Here is a 21,740-nt window from a genome sequence, read left to right as displayed (position 1 = left end):
ACCATTTTGTCTTTTTACATTTCTTTTTCTTGGGAGTGGTCTTGATCACTGCCTCCTATACAATGTCACGAACCTCTGTCCATGGTTCTTCAGGCAGTCTTATCAGATCTAATCCCTTGAATCTATTTGTCACTTCCACTATATAACTGTAAGGGATTTGATTTAGGTTATACTTGAATGATCTAGTGGTTTTCCCTACTTTCTTCAATTTAAGTCTGAATTTTGCAGTAAGGAGTTCATGATCTGAGCCACAGTCAGCTCCGGCTCTTGTTTTTGCGGACTGTATAGAGCTTCTCCAGTGTCTTAAAATACCCCTCATGCCGTCAAGTATCCTATAGAATGAGAAAGGGACAAACAGATGTTCTTGCCACTTTCATCAGAGAGGACGCACTGGTCCCCTAGTGGCCAGGTGGGGAGAGGACGCCCAGGGTCCCAGCTCCAGAACTGATGGAGATGATGTAAAGATGGGGGGAAGGTAAAGTGAAAGACTTTGAGGGCAGGAAGCTGAGATCTCTGCTACTGTCTCATCAGAAAACTCCCCCAAATCACCTCTGAATCTAAGCTGTGCCCTGAGAAGATTCCCAACCAGGTTAAGTCAAATCAAATAAAAACATTACTGATTCCTTTTAGATACAAAATCTGTACAAAAACAGAAAGTAGACACAGTCCCTAGCCTTAAAATGCTCATCATCTTTGGCATTTGGGAAAACATGTAAACAGCTCATAACAATACAACACACTGTGCTGTCCCTGCAGAGAAAGAAAATGCAAACGGAGGCGAGAAGAGGGCAGAGTCTTTCAGCTGCAGCTGAGCTAGGACCTGAAAAATTATCAGGATTTTTCCACGGAGAACAGAAAGGAAAAGGCATTCTGCACAGAGGTAATAGTCTGCCCACAAGCACAGAGGGATGAGAACACAGTGCATGCCCAGGGAGCAGCGAATACCCTGGTGAGGCAGGAAAAATGTTTGGGAAGTATGAGCTTATATTACAAATGCTTTCAATGTGAAGCAGACTCTCTGGCCTGTGTCCAATGGTCCCTTCTCCTTCTCTGAGAGAACTCTCCCCAGCTCAACCCCTGGGCTTCAGGGGGCTAACCTTACGCCCGCAGCAGGGGGAAGCCTTGAGGACTAAATCAGATCAGGGACTTCCCTGGTGGTCCAGCGCCTAAGATTCCACACCCCAATGCAGGGGGCCTGGGTTCGATCCCTGGTCAGGGAACTAGATCCCACATGCTGCAACTAAAGATTCCACATGCTATAACTAAGACCAGGTACAGCCAAATAAACAAATAAATATTTTTTTAAAAAGAGAGAGAGAAAGTGGCAATCAGAGCATCCCAACAACTTGTAGCACACTCCCACTGTGGCTCACTCCTCAGTCTTCTTTCCCTGCTTCCTACCACCCTCAAAAATCCCTCCTTTGTTCTGAGCTAGAGGAGAGTAGAGGTTTCCTAACAGCTTTCTCCTAGAGCCAACCCTCAGTTAACTGGATCACAAAGTCAGATAGCCAGAGAGGAAGAGAAGGAGGAGGTGGAGACGTGGCACTACATATGGAGAGAGAAAGGCCCATGAAGAGAGTGTAGAGGGAGAGAGACAGGAGGTCCTAGAGGCTAACTTCCCAACAAAAGGCTGACCAGCAGACCAGTAGGCAGCACCCTCCCTATCTACTCTTCATGTGCTCATGGAGAGACTTCCCTAGGGAATACTTCTGGCCCCTCTCTATACGTCCTCAGCCGCTCCTGCTTTCCTTTGGGGAGCGGCTGGGCAGGCAGGCATGGTCTTCGTGGCTTCTCTCTCTGGGTTGTGCCTGCCTGCAGAGGGCCCCTCCTCCAGGTGCTCAGTGGCACCAGGAATTTAGCAGGACTGCCTGCAGCTGCGCCTGTGCCTGGTGGGTAAATCCAAGCTGGTATTCAAAACTTGGAGGCTCACTACTGCTACCCGTTATTTCCAAACACCTAACTCATGTCTTTCAATCTAACCATTTTGATTTCTACCTACCTGACTTGCATCTGTCTTTCAATGGGTTCTGTACTCTGGCACCAAAGAGGGGTACTTTTACTGGGCCTACAAAAATCCCAAAAAATTAAGAGACCTACCAACAGAGAGTTAAGACAGAGAGACCAAGAAACAGCAAAAAGAAAAATGCCATTTACCCATTTTGTGCATGCCTGTATCTCCGTTTCCAGACAAAGAATGAATACAGGACTCAGAAGAAATAAGGGCCTTACCTGTCACTGTGCTGGGTTCCTTTGCTGTCAGAAACAGTGGGAGAGTCTGCCCAGGACACAGTCGCCGTCCAGATGATGCCAAACCAGTTCCCCACTGGAACACAGTGCCGCTAGCTTCCCAGCGGCGTAGGAGAGAAAAAGAGAAAACGTTTACCTGGATGAAGACTAGATGGCGCTTTCAACCTCATGCCATAAGAGATTCCCCATTCATGCTTAGTTAGCATACGTATTATGAAAAAGCTTACTGCCTCAAGCAATCCTATGGCTGGTCCTAGGGACTACCACCAAGCCAATCACAAATCCAATCTTCAGGGCAATCTAAGACCATCAGTGGAAATCCCAACATAGTAAAACTCCTTCCAGAAAGTTCTCCTTTGACTCCCCTGGAGTCAAATTTGACTCCTCCAGAATCAAATTACTGGAATGATATCTTTTTCATGATTAACCCGAAAAGACAACCCAGACTCCAGACCAAGCAGGAAACAACCTTGAACCCTACCACGTCCATGCCTCACATTCACTGGATGAGAAACTGAAGCCTGAAGAGGGCATGTGATTTGTCCAAAGTCATACAGGGAGCAGGGAGCAGAGAAAACACCAGGACTCAACTCTCTCCTGCACCTAACATAGCGCCTTTTCTACTACACCAAGATGAATTCTGAGATTCCTAATTGTCAAATAAATACATATTTATGACTGCAAGATAGCTTCTTAACAGCCACCATTTCCACACGTGGAATGGTCTTTTGTTTCCATATTCACTGGATCTAATTCATATACCAATGTTCTGAAACTCATACCAATGTGTAGATGAAATATCATATATTTGGCCTACAGTCAGATGTGTGTAACTAGGCTCCATCACCCAACAGCAACATTAAGATACTGCTCCTCCAGAAGTGTCTTATACCCAGTAGTCCTCTAGGCTGAAAACAGACAAGCTTGCTGTGTGAAATGTAACTGGTGATGACTGAGCACAAAGTGAACAAAACACAGTGTTGAAATAAAATGAAACTTATCAACTCTTCAACAAATTATGAGAGAAAAAACAGAAAGGAAAAGGTACATAAAGAAGCTGGAGATGTCCAATAAAGGACTAATACTTAAAATATACAGTGAACTCCTAAAACTCAACAACAACAAAAATAAAACCTGATTCAAAAATGAGCAAAGGACTTCAATAGACTTTTCTCCAAAGAAAATACACAAATGGCCATAAGCACATGAAAAGATGATCAACATTACTAACCATTAGCAAAAGGAAATCAAAACTACCCTGAAATTGTCACTTTACACTCATTGGGATGGCACTGGGATTGCTACTACAACAAGGGTTGGCAAGGATGTGAAGAAATTTGGAAACCTTCTGCACTACTGGTGGTCACGTAAATTGGTACAGCCGCTGTGGAAAACAGTATGGCAATTCCCCCCAAAACTAAAAATAGAATTCCTGTATGATCCAGCAATAATACTTCTGGGTAAATATCCAAAAGAATTGAAAGCAAGATCTCAAAGTGATATCTGTACACCCACGTTCATGGCCGTATTATTCACAATAGCTAAAGTACGGACACAACCCAAGAGTCCATCAGTAGATGAGTGGACAAGCAGAATGTGGTATATACATATAGGAGAATACCATTAGGTCTTAAAACAGAAGGAAATCCTGACATTTGCTATAACATGGACAGACTCTGAGGATATTATATTGAGTGAAATAAGCCACAAAAAGACAGAGACTCTATGATTCCACTTACATGAGGTACCTGAATAAGTGGTCAAAATCACGGAGACAGAAAGAATGGTGGGTGACAGGGACTGGGAGAAGGGGAAATGAGGATCTACTGTTTAATGGATATAGGGTTTCAGTTTTGCAAGATGAAAAAAAGTTCCACAATGGACTGCGGTAATAGTTGCACAATCATGTGAATGTACTTAATCCCACTCAATTGTACACTTAAAAATGATTATGATGATAAAACTATGTTATGTGTATTTTATCACAATAAAAAACTAAAAGGAATAGGGACTTCCCTGGTAGTTCAATGGCTAAGACACCATGCTCCCAATGCAGGGGGCCCGGGTTTGATCCCCGGTCAGGGAACTAGATCCCACATGCTACAACTAAAGATCCTCATTGAAGATCCTGCATGCCACAGCTGAGGCCTGGCACAACCAAAATAAATAAACAAAGATTTTCAAAAAGGAATAAATAAATTTTAAAAGAGAAAGAGAGAGACATGAAATACATATTAACTAAGTGCAATGATAGATCTAATTTGGATCCTGATTCAAACAAAACCATAAAAAGCATTTTTGAAACAATCAGGGAAATTTAAATACTGATTGGATGCTTAATGAAATTACAGAATTACTGATAATTTTTTGCAGATACGATGGTGGTATTTTTTGGGGGGGTGGTAATGTTTTCAGAAAAAGTCCTTATTTTTTGAGATGCAGGTAGAAATAATTACTGAAAAAAGTGGGGGAAGAAGAGGACTTAAAATTAAACACGTAACTGTGTTTCTATGTAACTTGACAAAAATGTACTCATGAGACTAGCGGTCACAGAATCTTGGTAGGCAAGGGGCAAGGAAACCGATGACAGGCAATTCTCTGGCTGGCCCTGCTAATTTCTAAGGGAATTGGCTTATAAAAGTATAATCACTACCATACAACTCAGTCATCACACTCCTGGGCATTTATCCCAGAGAAATGAAAATTTATGTTCACATAAAGACTTGTCCACAAATGTTTATAGCTTTATTCTTAATAGCTAAAAACCGGAAACAGCCAAATGTGCTTCAATGGGTGACTGGTTAAACAAACTGTGGTTGTTATAGACTGAATTGTATCCCCCGTAAATTCATATATTGAAGTTCTAAACTCCGGAGAAGGCAATGGCACCCCACTCCAGTACTCTTGCCTGGAAAATCCCATGGATGGAGGAGCCTGGTAGGCTGCAGTCCATGGGGTCGCTAGAGTCGGACACGACCGAGCAACTTCACTTTCACTTTTCACTTTCATGCATTGGAGAAGGAAATGGCAACCCACTCCAGTGTTCTTGCCTGGAGAATCCCAGGGACGGGGGAGCCTGGTGGGCTGCCATCTATGGGGTCACACAGAGTCGGACACGACTGAAGCGACTTAGCAGCAGCAGCAGCGGCAGTCCTAAACTCCAATGTAACTGTATTTGGAGATAGGGCCTATAGGACGTGATGAAAGTTAAATGGGCCGTAAGAGTGAGGCTTCTGAAAGAAACGGTGTCCTTTTAAAAAGAGAAAGATTCACCAGAGGTCTCTGTGTCTCTCCACATGCGTGTACAGAGGAAAAACCACGTGAGGAGAGAACAAGGAGGTAGCATCCGCAAGCCAGGGAGAGAAATGTCGCTAGAGACCAAGCCTCGTCTTCATCTTGGACTTCAGCCTCCTTAACTGTGAGAAAACAGTAATAAACTCCTGTTGTTTAAGCCACCCACTCTGTGATATTTTGTTATGGCCACCCTAGCAAGCTAATAGAGTTTAACTAACAGAGTATAACTAATACAGCTATACTATGGAATACTGAAGCCCCCCTGTGGCTCAGACAGTAGAGCCTGCCTGCAATGCAAGAGACCCGGGTTCGATCCATGGATTGGGAAGATCCCCTGGAGAAGGAAATGGCAAACCATTCTAGTAATCTTGCCTGGAAAATCCCATGGATGGAGGAGCCTGGCAGGTACAGTACAGTCCATGGGGTCACAGAGTCGGACACGACTGAGCAACTTCACTTTCACTTTTTCATGGAATACTACTTAGCAATAACAAGGAACAAATTATTGATACTCCCAGCTTGGATGAATCTCCATGGAATCATAAGCTGAGCAAAAATGCCAACCCCAAATGGCTGTATACTGTATGATACCATTTTATAACATTCTTACAATGACATTATTATGGGGGAACGAAGAGCTAAGAAGGGGGTGAGGGTAGGTAGAAAGTGGGTAAAGCTATAAAAGAGCAATAAGGGGGATCCTTGAGAAGGTACTGTTCTGTATCTTGACTGTGTCAAGACACCCCAGTTGAGCTATTACACTATAGTTTCACAAGATGTTATCACTGGGAGAAACTGGCAAAGAGTGCATGTGATCTATCTCACTTCTTACAACTGCATGTGAATCAGTATGCCTATCAAAATAAAAACCTTAATTTTTCAAAAAACTATAGTCGACCCTAAGCCCCAGGTGACCACCATGTAGCACCAGACTCAATCACCTCTACTCCTCTCCTGGTTCCAAGACTGGACTCACCAGTGCTTGGGCCTCAGCTGCCAGAGCCCGTTCAGGCTGTCCTGCAGCCCAGAGGAGTGGAGCAGAAAGCAGAAAAATGAGCAAGAGAGAGAAAAAAGGGTCATGCCTCCTCCACTTTCCACCTCTGACCTCACACACTCTGTCAGCCCTACACCCATCACCCTCTTACAGCACAGGAGACAAGCTCACTTGAAGCTTTTAAATTAATCAACATTAAAATCCACTAGAAAAGCAATGCAGCTCATGACAAAGAATATGGGTCTTGGAATCCAGCCTAGACTCTGATCCCAGCTCACCTTTTATTCCCCAACTCCCTGTGTCACAGCTCTCTGGACCTCAGTTTCTTCATATGTAAGACAAACACACAATTATGTATAAAATAAAATAAGCAATAAGGATATATTGTACAAGGAACATGGTCAATATTTTCTAACGACCATAAATGGAATGTAATCTTTAAAAACTGTGAATCACTATGTTGCATACCTAACACTTATATAATATTATAAATCAACTATACCTCAATTTTAAAAACACTTAACTCACATTACTGCATGGCCATGAAGATTAATGAGCTACTAATTAAACCAAGGGAGCTTCCCTGGTGGCTTAGCAGTAAAGAATCCACCTGCCAATGCAGGAGACGCAAGAGATATAGGTTCCATCCCGAGGTCGGGAAGATCCCCTGGAGAAGGAAATGGCTCCAGAAATGGCTCCCACTCCAGAATTCTTGCCTGGGTAAACCCATGGACAGAGGAGCTGGCAGGGCTTCGGTCCATGGGGTCTCAAAAAGTCGGATACAACTTAGCGACTGAACACCACCAAACAATTAAACCAAGAGAACCTAGCACCAAGCCTAGAACACAATGAAAACCTGGACCACCTCATTTCCTTCCTCCCTACCTGCTGAAGGCTTTCCCACATGACTTCTGCTTACATCCCCTCCTTTTAATCAGACTGGAGCACAACAGACACTCTGAATTACTCCTTAAAGTTTATTTCTTCCAAAGCTCCATGTCTCCTTATTACATGCCCATTAAGAAAATAATAGCAAAATGATCACCTGTTGCAGCTAAAGCATGCCTCAGTCCAGCAGCAATACTAACAACCTTCTCTCTCAGGAGCTGTCAAAACAAAGAAAAGGATGGTGATCTCAGAACTATCCATCTACAAAGTGTTATGTAATTTATGCCCAAATACAACGCAGCATGGTCCTCATTATGTGTCTCATTAGTGCGGCGCTCCCAATTCCCAACACTTCCATTCACAAATGCCTCTATATGTATCCCTAAAAGGCAAAATATTTTTCAAATACCATATCACAATGCCACTCAGGGCTAGGAGGCATCTGCAAGGTCATCCAGTCTGGGGTTGGCAAAGTTTTCCATAAAGGGCTACATAGTGAAAATTTTAGACTCTGTCACACCACTATACTCTGCCATTGTAACATAAAAACATCCATAAATATATGAATAGGTGTGGTTATGTTCCAATAAATCTTTATTTACCAAGGGCTCTAGTTTGCTGATCTCTGATCTAGTCCAATCCGCACTCAATGCTTGAAACCCTTTGACAACACCCCACCAAGGGTCATCTAACCCCTGCCCAAATACCTTCTTCCAGTAACATGGGCTCACCAGGTGCCTGCCCACGTTTGCACGGTTCCATCTGTCTCCCTAGGTGGAACCAAAGCTAACTGGCTATTGCTTCTGACAAGGCTTTCCAAACATTTGAAGTCAGTTGTCACGTCCTCTCTAAGACATCTTGCAGTGGCTTTAAAAATAGGTCCTCCGGGGGTGGGTGTGGGAGGCTCAAGACGGAGGGGATATATGTATACATAGAGCTGATTCATTTTGTTGTACAAAGGAAAACTAACACAACATTGCAAAGCCATTATACTTCAAAAAATAAAATTTAAAAACAGGTCCTCAAATTTTAGACTCCTCCCTTCAAGATAGGCAGCTTAATTTCCCTCACTTTCACTGTAGGCTGGTCTTAGTGACTTGCTTCTAGTGAATGGGATAAGGAAGTGTTGAGTGACTCAGAGACTAGACAATAAAAGGCATTGAAGCCTCTTGCTTGACCAAAGGCGGTGAAGTTTTCTTTCTCTCTCATCACTTTTCAGTTCAGTTCAGTCGCTCAGTCGTGTCCGACTCTTTGCAACCCCATGAACCGCAGCACACCAGGCCTCCCTGTCCATCATCAACATCTGGAGTCCACCCAAACCCATGTCCATTGAGTCGGTGATACCATCCAACCATCTCATCCTCTGTCATCCCCTTCTCCTCCTGCTCTCAATCTTTCCCAGCATCAGGGTCTTTTCAAATGAGTCAGCTCTTCACATCAGGTGGCCAAAGTATTAGAGTTTCAGCTTCAACATCAGTCCTTCCAATGAATACCCAGGACTGATCTTTAGGATGGACTGGCTGGATCTCCTTGTAGTCCAAGGGACTCTCAAGAGTCTTCTCCAACACCACACTTCAAAAGCATCAATTCTTCAGCGCTCGGCTTTCTTCACAGTCCAACTCTCACATCCATACATGACCACTGGAAAAACCATAGCCTTGACTAGACGGACCTTTGTTGGCAAAGTAATGTCTCTGCTTTTGAATATGCTATCTAGGTTGGTCATAACTTTCCTTGCAAGGAGTAAGCGTCTTTTAATTTCATGGCTGCAACCACCATCTGCAGTGATTTTGGAGCCCAGAAAAATAAAGTCAGCCACTGTTTCATCACTTTTGGGGGAAGCCATATCACATCTGAACAGTCCTACAAAAAGGGCCATATGGCAAGGAACTAGTCTCCTGCCCATGAGAAAGTGGAAGGAGGAACCACCAGCCCAGTCAAGCCTCTAGCAGACCTCCAGCATGCCTGACATCTTGACTGCAGCCTCATGAGACCAGCTAAGCTGTTCCTAGATTCCTCACCCTCCAAACTGTGAGACAATAAATGCTTGCTGTTGTAAGCTAATAAAATTTCAGGCAATGTTTATTACACAGCTATACATAACAGATACATATCTTTTCTTTAGGCCAAACATCCCCAATTCCATCAGCTATCATCGAGTTTCAAATTCCCTCCCTCTCTTGTTTTCTCTCCTCTACGCTCTGGTTACTCAGTCTCTCTCTTTTAAGGGACTGTATATGCACAATCACAGCCCCTGTGGGGCTTTACCATATTTGCTTATTGAGGTCCACAGTGTCTTTCTAAAGGAGGCCTGGCATGCCACGGTCCATGGAATCAGAAAGAGTCAGACACGACTTGGTGACTGAACAACAACAGTGTCTTTCTAAACTTTAGAGTCCTCAAAGGCAGGGTCTGAGTCTTATTCACCTCAGTGCCCAGAGCTGAAGAAACAAACCCACACCACGACACAACATCGCTGACGTAGTGTGACCAGCACAAAGGACAGAGCTCTGGCCTCCCTTCTTCTGTAGACTATACTTCTATTAATTCAGCCCACAATCACATTAGCTTCAGGGAAGATCCAATCTTACTGTTCACACAATTTGAAAACACTACCTTTAAATTTTTTTATTTTACTTTTTTTTCTTTTCAAAGGTAAATGAAGGGCTTTACTTATGGATTCAATCTCTTCAAAACAACTTATCTCCAATCCTTCCTCTCCACCTCACTGCTGCTGCTTTAACTTGGGGCAGGATCATCTCTCATGTGGGTTATTAGCAAGAGCTTTCTTGCTGAGGAATCTTCCTTCACTCCATGCCCCCACACTTCCCCATGTGGCCCCTCTCTAACTCACTGTTCTTACCATTTGTCAGATACTACCGGCCCGCTCCCCACTGTCACTTCTACCACTTTCTTATATTACAATCATACTAAGTTGCTTGCAGCATCTCTAAAACTCCTGTTTTAAGCCTGTTTTATCCTTCTGTTTTGGAGAAGGCGATGGCACCCCACTCCAGTACTCTTGCCTGGAAAATCCCATGGACGGAGGAGCCTGGTAGGCTGCAGTCCATGGGGTCGAGAAGAGTCAGACACGACTGAGCAACTTCACTTTCACTTTTCACTTTCATGCATTGGAGAAGGCAATGGCAAGCCACTCCAGTGTTATTGCCTGGATAACTCCAGCGACGGGGGAGCCTGGTGGGCTGCTGTCTATGGGGTTGCACAGAGTTGACATGACTGAAGTGACTTAGCAGCAGCAGCATCCTTCTGTTTGCAATTGCTTCTTTTGTACCTACTCTGCACATCCTCCTATCCCAAGCCAGGTCAACTTATACTCAACTTTCAAGATTCAGCATAGGTCTGTTCTCACCCTACCTTCCCCTAGAAAGAGTTCAACCCTCCCTTTTAGGGGCTCCACAAGCATCTATCATAGTTCTAACATGGTAATTCATCTAGGTGTTTCTATATCAACATGTACTACTAAACTACAAGGTCCTCAAATGTTAGGATTTGGTCTTACTCACCTTTGTCTCTCCTGCCTAAATACAGCACCTTCACACAATCAGATCAGATCAGTCACTCAGTCGTGTCCAACTCTTTGCGACCCCATGAATCACAGCACGCCAGGCCTCCCTGTCCATCACCAACTCCCGGAGTTCACCCAGACTCACATCCATCGAGTCAGTGATGCCATCCAGCCATCTCATCCTCTGTCGTCCCCTTCTCCTCTTGCCCTCAATCCCTCCCAGCATCAGAGTCTTTCCAATGAGTCAACTCTTCGCATGAGGTGGCCAAAGTACTGGACTTTCAGCTTTAGCATCATTCCTTCCAAAGAAATCCCAGGGCTGATCTCCTTCAGAATGGACTGGTTGATCTCCTTGCAGTCCAAGGGACTCTCAGAGTCTTCTCCAACACCACAGTTCAAAAGCTTCACGGTCCAACTCTCACATCCATACATGACCACAGGAAAAACCATAGCCTTGACTAGACGAACCTTTGTTGGCAAAGTAATGTCTCTACTTTTGAATATGCCATCTAGGTTGGTCATAACTTTCCTTCCAAGGAGTAAGCGTCTTTTAATTTCATGGCTGCAGTCACCATCTGCAGTGATTTTGGAGCCCAGAAAAATAAAGTCTGACACTGTTTCCACTGTTTCCCCATCTATTTCCCAGGAAGTGATGGGACCAGATGCCATGATCTTCGTTTTCTGAATGTTGAGCTTTAAGCCCACTTTTTCACTCTCCACTTTCACTTTCATCAAGAGGGTTTTTAGTTCCTCTTCACTTTCTGCCATAAGGGTGGTGTCATCTGTATATCTAAGGTTATTGATATTTCTCCCGGCAATCTTGATTCCAGCTTGTGTTTCTTCCAGTCCAGCATTTCTCATGATGTACTCTGCATATAAGTTAAATAAACAGGGTGACAATATACAGCCTTGACGTACTCCTTTTCCTATTTGGAACCAGTCTGTTGTTCCATGTCCAGTTCTAACTGTTGCTTCCTGACCTGCATACAGATTTCTCAAGAGGCAGATCAGGTGGTCTGGTATTCCCATCTCTTTCAGAATTTTCCACAGTTTACTGTGATCCACACAGTCAAAGGCTTTGGCATAGTCAATAAGCAGAAGTAGATGTTTTTCTGGAACTCTCTTGCTTTTTCCATGATCCAGCGATATTGCTATTAAATAAATGAATGAATTTCTCTTCCACTTCACTTTAGCACATTTCTCCCATTGTTCTATAAGATACACATGTCAAAATGTTTTTACCTTCTTATTTTATCATCCAACATATTTTAACCTTTGTTCCTCTGTCTTCTTTCATCATGTGACTCAAGCTAAATTAATTACAACTTTTACATAGGTTCTTAAAAACTCATCTATTTGCAACTATTACTCGAAGCTGTAACACTCCTTACAACAGGGACTACACGGTCTAGAATTCCATGTATACCATATGCTATACAGACTGAGTGTCTGTGTTTGTTGAAAAGTCATATGTTGAGACCTAATCCCCAACATGATAGTACTGGGAGGTACTTTGGAAGGCCTTTGGAAGGTGATTAGGTCATGAGAGCAGAGCCCTTATGGATGAAAGTAATGCCCTTATAAAAGACAGTGCTTTTCCCCTTCTCACATTTAAGGACACAGCAAAAACACAGCTGTCTATGGACCAGAAAGTGAGCCCTCACCAAATACCAAATCTGCTGGCGCCTTGATTTTGGACTTCTCAGCCTCCAGAGCTGTGAAAAATAAATGTTTGCTGTTTAAGCCACCCACTGTATGATATTTTTGTTAGAATAGCCCAAAGGGATTAAAACACCATGGAAACCATGACCCCAAATAATATTCCCCCAATACCAGCCAATTAGAATTCATGTGATAGGCGCAGACCCAAGCTCTCCATCCAATGAAAACAGATCCCATTCTTAGTCACAGTTTAAGAAAATTAGGTATGAATGGGGCAGCTTAGGTGAAACTCATTTTAGATTCCAATATAATTTCTCTAAAAATTTGCTTCCATATCTTCAGAAAAATGTGTACATTTTAAGTACAATGCAGTGACAAGAGCTCTGAACTAAAACCAGGAGTCCTAATACCTGTGCCATCCAATATGGTAGCCTCTAACTACATGTGGCTGTTGAACACTTAAAAGGTGACTATACTGAACCGAGATATACTCTAAAGAAAATCTACACCACAAAAAAAGTCTTCATATAAGTTAAAGAATATAAAATGTCCATTAATAAAGTTTTACATTGATGATACATAAAATGAAATAATCATAGTTTGGATACATGAGACTAGTTTAAAAGTTATTAAAATTAATTTTGCCATGTCATACCATGACATGGATGAAACTTAAAAAAATCATATGCAATGAAAGAAACCACACACAAAAGGCTACATATTATATGATTCCATTTATATGAAATGCCCGTAAGAATTGGTGCTTTCAAACTGTGCTGGCGAAGACTCCTGAGAGTCCCTTGGGCAGCAAGGAGATCAAACCAGTCAATCCTAAAGGAAATCAACCCTGAATATTTGCTGGAAGGACTGAGGCTGAAGCTCCAAGACTTTGGCCACCTGATCTGAAGAGCCAACTCATTGGAAAAGATTTTGATGCTGGAAAACATTGAGGGCAAGAGGAAAAGGGGGGTGACAGAGGATAAGATGGTTGGATGGCATCACTGTCTCAATGGACATGAGTTTGAGCAAACTCAGGGAGATAGTGAAAGAGGGAGAGAAGCCTGGCATGCTGCAGTTCATGGGGTCGCAAAGAGTCAGACGCGACTGAGCGACTGAACAAGAGCGACAAGGGCCTGTTAAGAGGTGAAAATGGGAGTTGGCGGCTATTGGGCGTGCGGTTTCTTTTGTGATAATAAAAATGGTCTAAAAGTAGATGACGGTGATGGCTGCACATCTCTGTGAATATACTAAAAACCACTGAAACATACATTATTTACTTACATTTTTATTTTTACTTTTTGGCCACACCACACAGCATGTGAGAGCTTAATTCCTCAACCAGGGATCGAACCTGCCCCCTCCTCCACCGCTCTGCATTGGAAGCATGGAGTATTAACCGCTGGACCACACCAGTGGTATTAACCACTGGACTGGGAAGTCCTGAAACACATTTTTTAAATGGTGCTACTAGAAAATTTTAAGCTACATATGTGGCTCACGTTACATTTCCACTGGGCAGAACTGACCTATGCCATCTGCCTCATATAGTGTCCTTAGGGAAGTCACTTCCAATCAGACCTGTTTCTAACACAGTTTCCACTATTATAACTTTTAGAATTTTAAGATGTCATTGATGTCATTATGGGATATATCAGTTTCGTTCTTTTACTTCACAAAAAATTATAACATGTATGAGAGCTAGCAGAGGCTTTTCACTCACAGCATCCATCCCTCCAACCTAATTTTCCCAGGAGAACCTAAGTTTTTCAATATACATTCTAACTACCCCATGAGTTTTCAGGGACGCAGCCAGCCCTTCAGTCTGGTGAGGGGGATAAATGTGATTCCTGGAGACCCTTTAACAGGACACAGGCAAGCTCAGTATCAAGTGCCATCCTTACCTTGATGGCCTGGGGGATCACACATCTTCGAGGCCCATGAGGAACTCCCAGCTGGCCAAAGGAGTTGGATCCACATGACAGAACTTGACCATTTTCTGCAAAATACAAATACTTGAATTGCAGATCTAAGAAGTAAGATATCTAAGTCTAATGGGTAAATTCTGCAGGATGATAACAGCAAAAGGAATGAGAGGCACCCGTGCTTCAGCCCATTCAATCCATAGTTCCTGCTCTGTTTCCCTAGGAATAAGAAGACTGGGCACTGGGCTGAGCATTTCACACAGACTGCCCACTCCACACCTGATTAATGACAGGTTAACCATGAAGAATGCTTAGCCGTGTGCCTCGTGTTGAGATGCAGGATACTTATCTCCCACTTTTCACATTTCCGTGGAACAGAATTTCCATTATTTTAATATGTGCTATGCTTAGTCGCTCAGTTGTGTCCAACTCTTTGCAACCCCATGGACTATAGCCCACCAGGCTCCTCTGTCTGTGAGGATTCTCCAGGCTAGAATACTGGAGTGGGTTGCCATGCCCTCCTCCAGAGGATCTTCCCAACCCAGGGATCGAACCCAAGTCGATCCATTGCAGGTGGATTCTTTACTACCTGAGCCACCAGGGAAACCCAAGAATACTGGAGTGGATAGCCTATCGCTTCTCCAGGATCTTCCTGACCCAGGAATCGAACCGGGGTCTCCTGCATTGCAGGCGGATTCTTTACCAGCTGAGCTACCAGGGAAGCCCCTACTTTAATACACTTCAAGTCTTTTCCCTGCCCTTCTCCATTTGCACTGCTTTCTGAAGAAGGAGGGATAACCTAGCCACTTGGTGAATCTGAGAGAAGAAACAGGACATGTATGGCTTAGCACCTTCCTCTCAGCACCCTGGGCTGACACACAGTAGGGTCTCCCCTGTTAAAGTTTAGGGGGCAGGCTTGGATTAAAGGAGTGTCAGCAGAACCTCTTGGTGTGACAGTCAGCCCCATCCTCCAACTTAGCTTGTATCAGTAAAAAGCTAATCGTTTGCTCTCCACCTGCCTGAATGTTCTGAGTCTGTCTCACAAGTGGTCCCGAATAGCAAGAAACAGTGGTATCTACTGACTCCCTACAGCTCTGACCCAGGCCCACACTCTAAGTATTTCATAAACGATAGCTATCATTTGTGTGTGCTCAGTCGCTCAGTCGTGTCTGACTCTTTGTGGCCCCATGGACTGCAACATGCCAGGCTCCTCTGCCCATGTAATTCTCCAGGCAAGAATACTGGAGTAGGTTGCCATTTCCTCCTCCAGGGGATCTTCCCAACCCAGGGATCGAACTCAGCTCTCTTGCAACTCTGCACTGGCAGGCAGGTTCTTTACCACTAGCAACTGTTTAGATTCTAATAATTACCCTCCAGATTTTCCAGCCCAACCTCCTTTACTGTTAAAATTCTCCTTGCAAAATGCACCCCACAACTTGCCTTGACAACTAGAAAGAATATTTGTGTGTGTGTGTGTGTTAATATTTATTTGGCTGTACCGGATCTTAGCTGTGGCACGTGGGATCTTTAGCTGTGTCATGTGAACTCTTACTTGCAACACATGGGATCTGGTTCCCTGACCAGGGATTAAACCCAGACGCCCTGGAGTCTTGGCTACTGCACTACTAGGGAAGTCCCTGGTGTGTATTTTTAAATACAAAGTGCGTTTCATTGAATCAGGGCCGCAGCATCATGCTCTTCTCCCCAAAAGCCTTGGCAGTTACACAGATTTACCTAGAAGTGCACTCACCTGTGACTTAGCAGCAGTAGCACTCACCTGTAAGTATAATAGTAAAGTCCCAGCCACAGGCTACCTGCTGGATGGCACAGCCAAGGAGCGATTTGCAGGGGGTAAAATACAGGACCTCCTCTGTGTGACCCAGCCCCAGCTGCCCATCTTTGTTCAGGCCACACACAAAAAGGCTTCCTTCATCTGCAAAATACAAAGGTTTTGGTGGTAGTATGTGCAGGGGAAATTACAACCGCCAAAGTGAGCAAAAGGATTTCATAAATTATCTGGAGTCATGGATCCACTAACTTTTTTCCCACCCAAGTTAATAAGCCATGCATGTTAAGATGCTCTGGACCTAAAGGCACAGGGCCAAGGGGTTACAACCTAATATCTAAATGGAAACTCCAAGTTCCACAGCAGTGGCCAATCAATCACCAAATTGAGCATCTACTGTAACAATAAAAGCCAATATCTATTTGGAATATAAAATGTGCTAAGTACTCTTCTAAGGGCCTCGTGTGTGAAGCCAACTTATCTTTTATGCATAGTGCCAGGGTGCACAATACTCGTAGAGGCCCACAAAAATGTTTTAATTAAAATTTTTTAAATAAAAAATATATGTAATAAAAATATATAATACTAAATCTAGCCTGGATTATATTAACCTTTATATCTGTGCCACTGTAAGTATAATTTTAAATATTTTTTTATAGAGGGAGGCCAAAGTTTCAAGTACCCATGAAAGTCATAATGCAGTCCTGTTAACTTACGGATTCTCCTTATCCACCACCATTATCCTCATGTAACAGAGAAGCAACTGTGGCACAGAGAAATTAAGTAATTTGCCCAAGGCCACACAGCCAGTAATTAAAAGAACCGGGATTTAAACCCAGGAGGTTTGATTCCAGAGCTCAAGTTCTTAGTCAGGATGGAACATGCCCTCTTTGGCAATATTATAGCACTTGTAATCCTTACTAAGTACTACTCCAGCTACTGTGAGGGAAGATTAAGGAAAATACAAAGTTCTTGCTCTCAGGGAATATTCAACTTACCTGCAAGGACTTCTAATTCATAGGTGAAAGTTAAATATCAATATACAGCATAAAGTATAATATACATTGCAACTTGGCCACTATTTGTCTTGTAACTTGAAGCAGTTTTCCTCTCTGAGCCTCATGTGGGGAGGGGAGGGAGGGGAAGAAAGGGGTCTTGATCTCTGAAATCCTTTTGGCTCTGACAACCTAGGATTCTCTGATGGTAGCCTGATTTCATCACAAAAATGCTGTCCTCTGCAAAATACAAAAGGCTGAAAGACGGTAACATAACACCCTAGGGGGAAATGTCCAAATAAGAAAGTGAGAGGCTGTTCTGGAAGGAAGTTACCTGTGACAACAGCAGAGTGGCCCCCTCCTCCTGTGATCCTCTTGATACAACCAGATTTACAGAAGTCACTCAGTTGCTGGGCAGAAAGCACATCTTCCTTGTGGCCAAGGCCAAGTTGCCCATAGCTATTTGCACCCTAGGGATAAAACAAGCCAATCACGAAAAAGTATGGGAACTTCAATAACCTCAGCTGGTCGATGTGAATCTACCAGTCCCCACCTTTCTCACCCTGACACTCCTCTCTGAGCCTAGGACAGATAAGACGCCATAGGCTCCTTCTTACGAAGATGTTATACAACACCTACACTTGGACAGAGGCCCCAGAACACCTCAGTTTCCATGTGGGAGGAGCCATCAGCATCCACAGCTCATCCTGGGATACTCCTCAGCTTCCCCTTCCAACATCCCAGCCAATATGTGTTGCTTCGGGCAGACAGCGTAGAAGTTCCTTCTGATAAAAATCTAGGATAGCTAAAGTAAGATATAATCAGGAAAAATAGGAACAAAGTGGGCGGGGAAGAATGTAGTAGTACTAGTTCTTAACCCTTCTCCCCACAGCCTCACTGGGGAAACTAGCAATGAGCTTCTGGAATCAAAGTCAGAGGCGGATTTTGTGCCCGCAAACAGAGCGCATCACTGTTATTTCATACGCACAGTGAAAGAGGCTGGCAACGATCTCTAAGGACCTTTCCAAGTACACTGTTTTGGGACTGTAAGACTCACGCCATGAGATTCCTCTAAGGAAACATATTTCCCCTTGGTGGGCAATATGTGTGTCATCATTATTATATGATAAAGGTCCAGAATCCCTAACCTGAAACCTTTGCAGCCAGATGTATTTCAGTTTTGGAAGTTTACAGACTTCAGAAAAGCAATGTGGTATATAAATCATACACGCGGCTGCAAGGACTGGGAGCAGCACTCCATAAGTAAAACAGTATTATTTCTGCAGTGAATGGTACGAATACTCACAGTGGTCAAAGACTGTAAACAGCCTCATGTCAAGTCAGTATTGGCTTTTCAGAGTTTCCTGTATTCAAAATTGAAGATAAGGGATAATGGGTGGGCCTGCAGGGAAAATCTTATTAAGATTTTGAGAATCCTTATAATTTCTCCAACTACCTCCTGCTGGTTGGTTCTTAAGTAGTAAAACTTTTAAAACGTGTTCATTTTGTAAGACACCTGAATGAAGAAAAGTGATTTAAACTCAAAAATGCATGCATGCATACAAACTCCTGTCCCGTGTGCTCTATTCCAGAGTCATCCTGGGCTGCAAGGACTCCCTGCTGGACGAGCAAGCCATGCAGGGACACAGGTCCCAGAAGTCCCAGAATTCCCTAGGGCAATATTAGCTACCAACTACTGAGTGCTTCCTTCTCTGTATGTTGGGCATTAATTCTCACAACAGAGGAGAGGGCATTATCATTCTCAGTTCACAGATGAAGAAACTAAGGCTCAGAGAGGTTAAATAACTTTCCATGGTCACACAGCTGAGTAGACAAGTCAAATGCCCCGCTCCTTTCATTATAGCCTATTTTGCCTCTAAGAATAAAGAAAAAAGGCATATATGGTGAACCAGCCCAGAGCTTACCTAGCAGGAAGCTAACTGTATGACCCTTTCTAAAACAGCACCCCAATCCCTTTACGTCCTTTTTCTGCTTTATTTTTCTTCATGGCGCTCCCTGGCATTACATTGTATGTTTACTTGTTTACTGCCTACCTCTCCCACTAAAAAGTAAACTCCATGAGGGCAGGAACCTTGTTCTTTTCACTGCTGTTTCCCTTGCATCTGAAATGGTGCTGGTCCAAAGAAGGTGGGCATGTATTTTACAGGGAATGAACGTAAGACCCTGTGAGTCTCTACCTAGGAAAGACTTGCACAATGTGAGGTGGAGAACAAGTGTACAGGATTTCTCTGTTAGCTGTAAGAGCTCCAAGGCCCCACGACCAGGGCTACAGGTTGCTGAACAGAAAGTAATACACCAACATTATGGGATTCAAATTTGGCACCAAATTTTTGTGATGCAGCAAGAGGCCCTACACCCATGATAGAGCAAAATAAAGGGAAATTTTAAAACAACCTATTACAGCTGTATTTGCCTCCCATCCTTATAAACAGTCCATACATCACACACACACACACACACACACACACATCTCTATAAAGGTAAATTCCCTTGTTATGAACTGATCTGTGTTCACTGAAAGTCATCTGTTGAAACCCTAATCTCAGTGCCTCAGAATGTGATTTGTATTTGGATTCAGGGCCTTTTAAAAGGCAACTAAGGTTCCATGAGATCATAAGGATGTGTCCCAAATCCAATATGACCGGTATCCTTATAAGAGGAAACACGTGAACACTCCCCACCCACAGAAAAAGCCGCATGAGGACACAGCAAACAGGAGGCCATCTCTAAGCCAAAGAGACAGGACCCAGACGAAACTAAACGTGCTGATATCTTGATCTTGGATTTCTACCCTCCAGACTGTGAGAAAATAAATTTCCATTGTTTAAGCCTCCCCATCTGTGTTATTTTGTTATGGCAGCCTTAGCAAACTAATACATCCCTCCACACAGCTAATGCAGCAGGAAGAATACACCATCAAGACTCCAAGCACAGCAAGGAGGTTAGGTTCAACAGTATTTTTGCTTCAGTACTGACAAGGCCATATCTGAAAGGCCTTGTCAGTACTGTCTACACAGACCCCAGTCCCTGGCCTGGGACAAACAGCCATCCCAGGCACACAGCCAATCCCTAATTCCACACCCAGCTCAAGGGCCATCTCAAAGGCACATGGAGATTCAGACTACCTCAAGTCACGCCAGGCTCTCCATTCTGCCCGTCAGAAGCAATCCCGCATTCAATAAATACTACCCAGTGCTGATAATTAGCTTTAAAAAAAATTAGTCAATACATACTGGTTTTAACAGCAATAAAGGTCTTATCCTCTCCCACCTCCTTCTCCACCATCCCCAACGCAAGAGCTGCAAGTCTTTAATTCCTGTGCTTTTCCCAAAAGACCTGCACATAGTTCTGCACACAACAGGTACTCATTCATCCATTAGTCAACAAATGTGTACTGAGCACCTTACAATGTGCCAGGCATGAGCCCCGCACAGTACCCACCCTCCTGATGCCTACATTCTAGCGAAGGAGACTGATATTATTAACAACTCATACATTTCAATACAATTATGCCCTGTGAAGAACTACAAGACACTGTGTCTGCTTGTTCCCGTGCATCTGGCCGGATGCCTGCCACGCTCTCCTGTGCACAGGCTCTCCTCTTGCCCAACCACGATACATAAAGATGACCCCGTCTCTCAATGCTCTGGTCAAACCAACACCAGCGCAGTCTCCCACACTCCCAGTGCAGGCAGGTTCCAATCACAGCCGAATATCTGCAACTATGCAGGGTCTCGCCGCGTGCACGGTTCAACACGGCAGGCCTCACACCAAAAGGATGCTCCAACCCGGCGGGGGTGGAGCTGGGGAAAGGCCTCCATCCTCCTGGCAACGGGAGGGTGAGAAGCACAGGTGGCCCCACAGGGCGGTAGTCTCTGCACAGAGCCCGCCGCGCGGTCTTTCCCAGCGCTATCGAGGCCTGAAGTCTGTCGCGGACTCACACACTGTGTCCGGGTAGCAGGTTCTTTCCTCTGCGCCGCAGCTCCTCCGATCCGAAGCCCCTAAGTCACCCCACGAAGACCCTTCCCTCCCGATCCTCTTCTACCCAGACCCCAACCCAGGATCCTCCAACCCGGAGCGCCTCTCGGACCTCGACCACTGGGCCCCAGGGCCGCCCACGCCCAGGCCGGGGGCTTCCCACGGTCTGTGCGACCCTCAGTCCCAGCTGCCTCGGCCCGGGGGCGGAGTCACGTACCCAAGCGAAGAGCGCGGCAGCTGTAGGGACGGCCTCCGAGGAGTGCGGTTCTGGCTCCATGCGGGCACTCTCAGCCCGCGCTTCCGGGGGGGCCTGAGCGGGGACCGGCCCTCCCGGAGAGAGGGCGGGGCGGGGGCGGGGCCGTCTCGGGCGGGGGGCGGGGCGGGGCGGGGGCGGAGCCCTCCTGGGCAGGGGGGTGGGACCCGCCAG

General features: G+C 44.5%; 1 protein-coding gene across 2 annotated transcripts in view; it reads right to left on the bottom strand.

Annotated features, from left to right (window-relative positions):
* The window catches only part of SERGEF (secretion regulating guanine nucleotide exchange factor), a 248,254-nt gene extending 226,586 nt beyond the window's left edge, over positions 1-21,668 (bottom strand). The window contains exons 1-6 of one of the 2 annotated variants that reach the window (XM_061440657.1): positions 21,531-21,668; positions 17,649-17,784; positions 16,311-16,466; positions 14,513-14,607; positions 7,581-7,641; positions 2,230-2,343 (exon numbers count right to left, since the gene is read on the bottom strand). In XM_061440657.1, coding sequence (XP_061296641.1) covers positions 2,230-2,343; positions 7,581-7,641; positions 14,513-14,607; positions 16,311-16,466; positions 17,649-17,784; positions 21,531-21,590 — 622 coding nt within the window. In that variant the 5' untranslated portion in view covers positions 21,591-21,668. The remainder of the gene's footprint in view (positions 1-2,229; positions 2,344-7,580; positions 7,642-14,512; positions 14,608-16,310; positions 16,467-17,648; positions 17,785-21,530) is intronic. The other variant, XM_061440658.1, reaches the window with a different exon arrangement.
* Positions 21,669-21,740: the final 72 nt, after the last annotated feature.

Source organism: Bos javanicus, chromosome 15 (genome assembly GCF_032452875.1).
Source record: "Bos javanicus breed banteng chromosome 15, ARS-OSU_banteng_1.0, whole genome shotgun sequence".
Lineage (NCBI taxonomy): Eukaryota > Metazoa > Chordata > Mammalia > Artiodactyla > Bovidae > Bos > Bos javanicus.
Note: the sequence above shows the minus strand (reverse complement) of the source record. Positions and strands in the feature narration are given on the sequence as shown.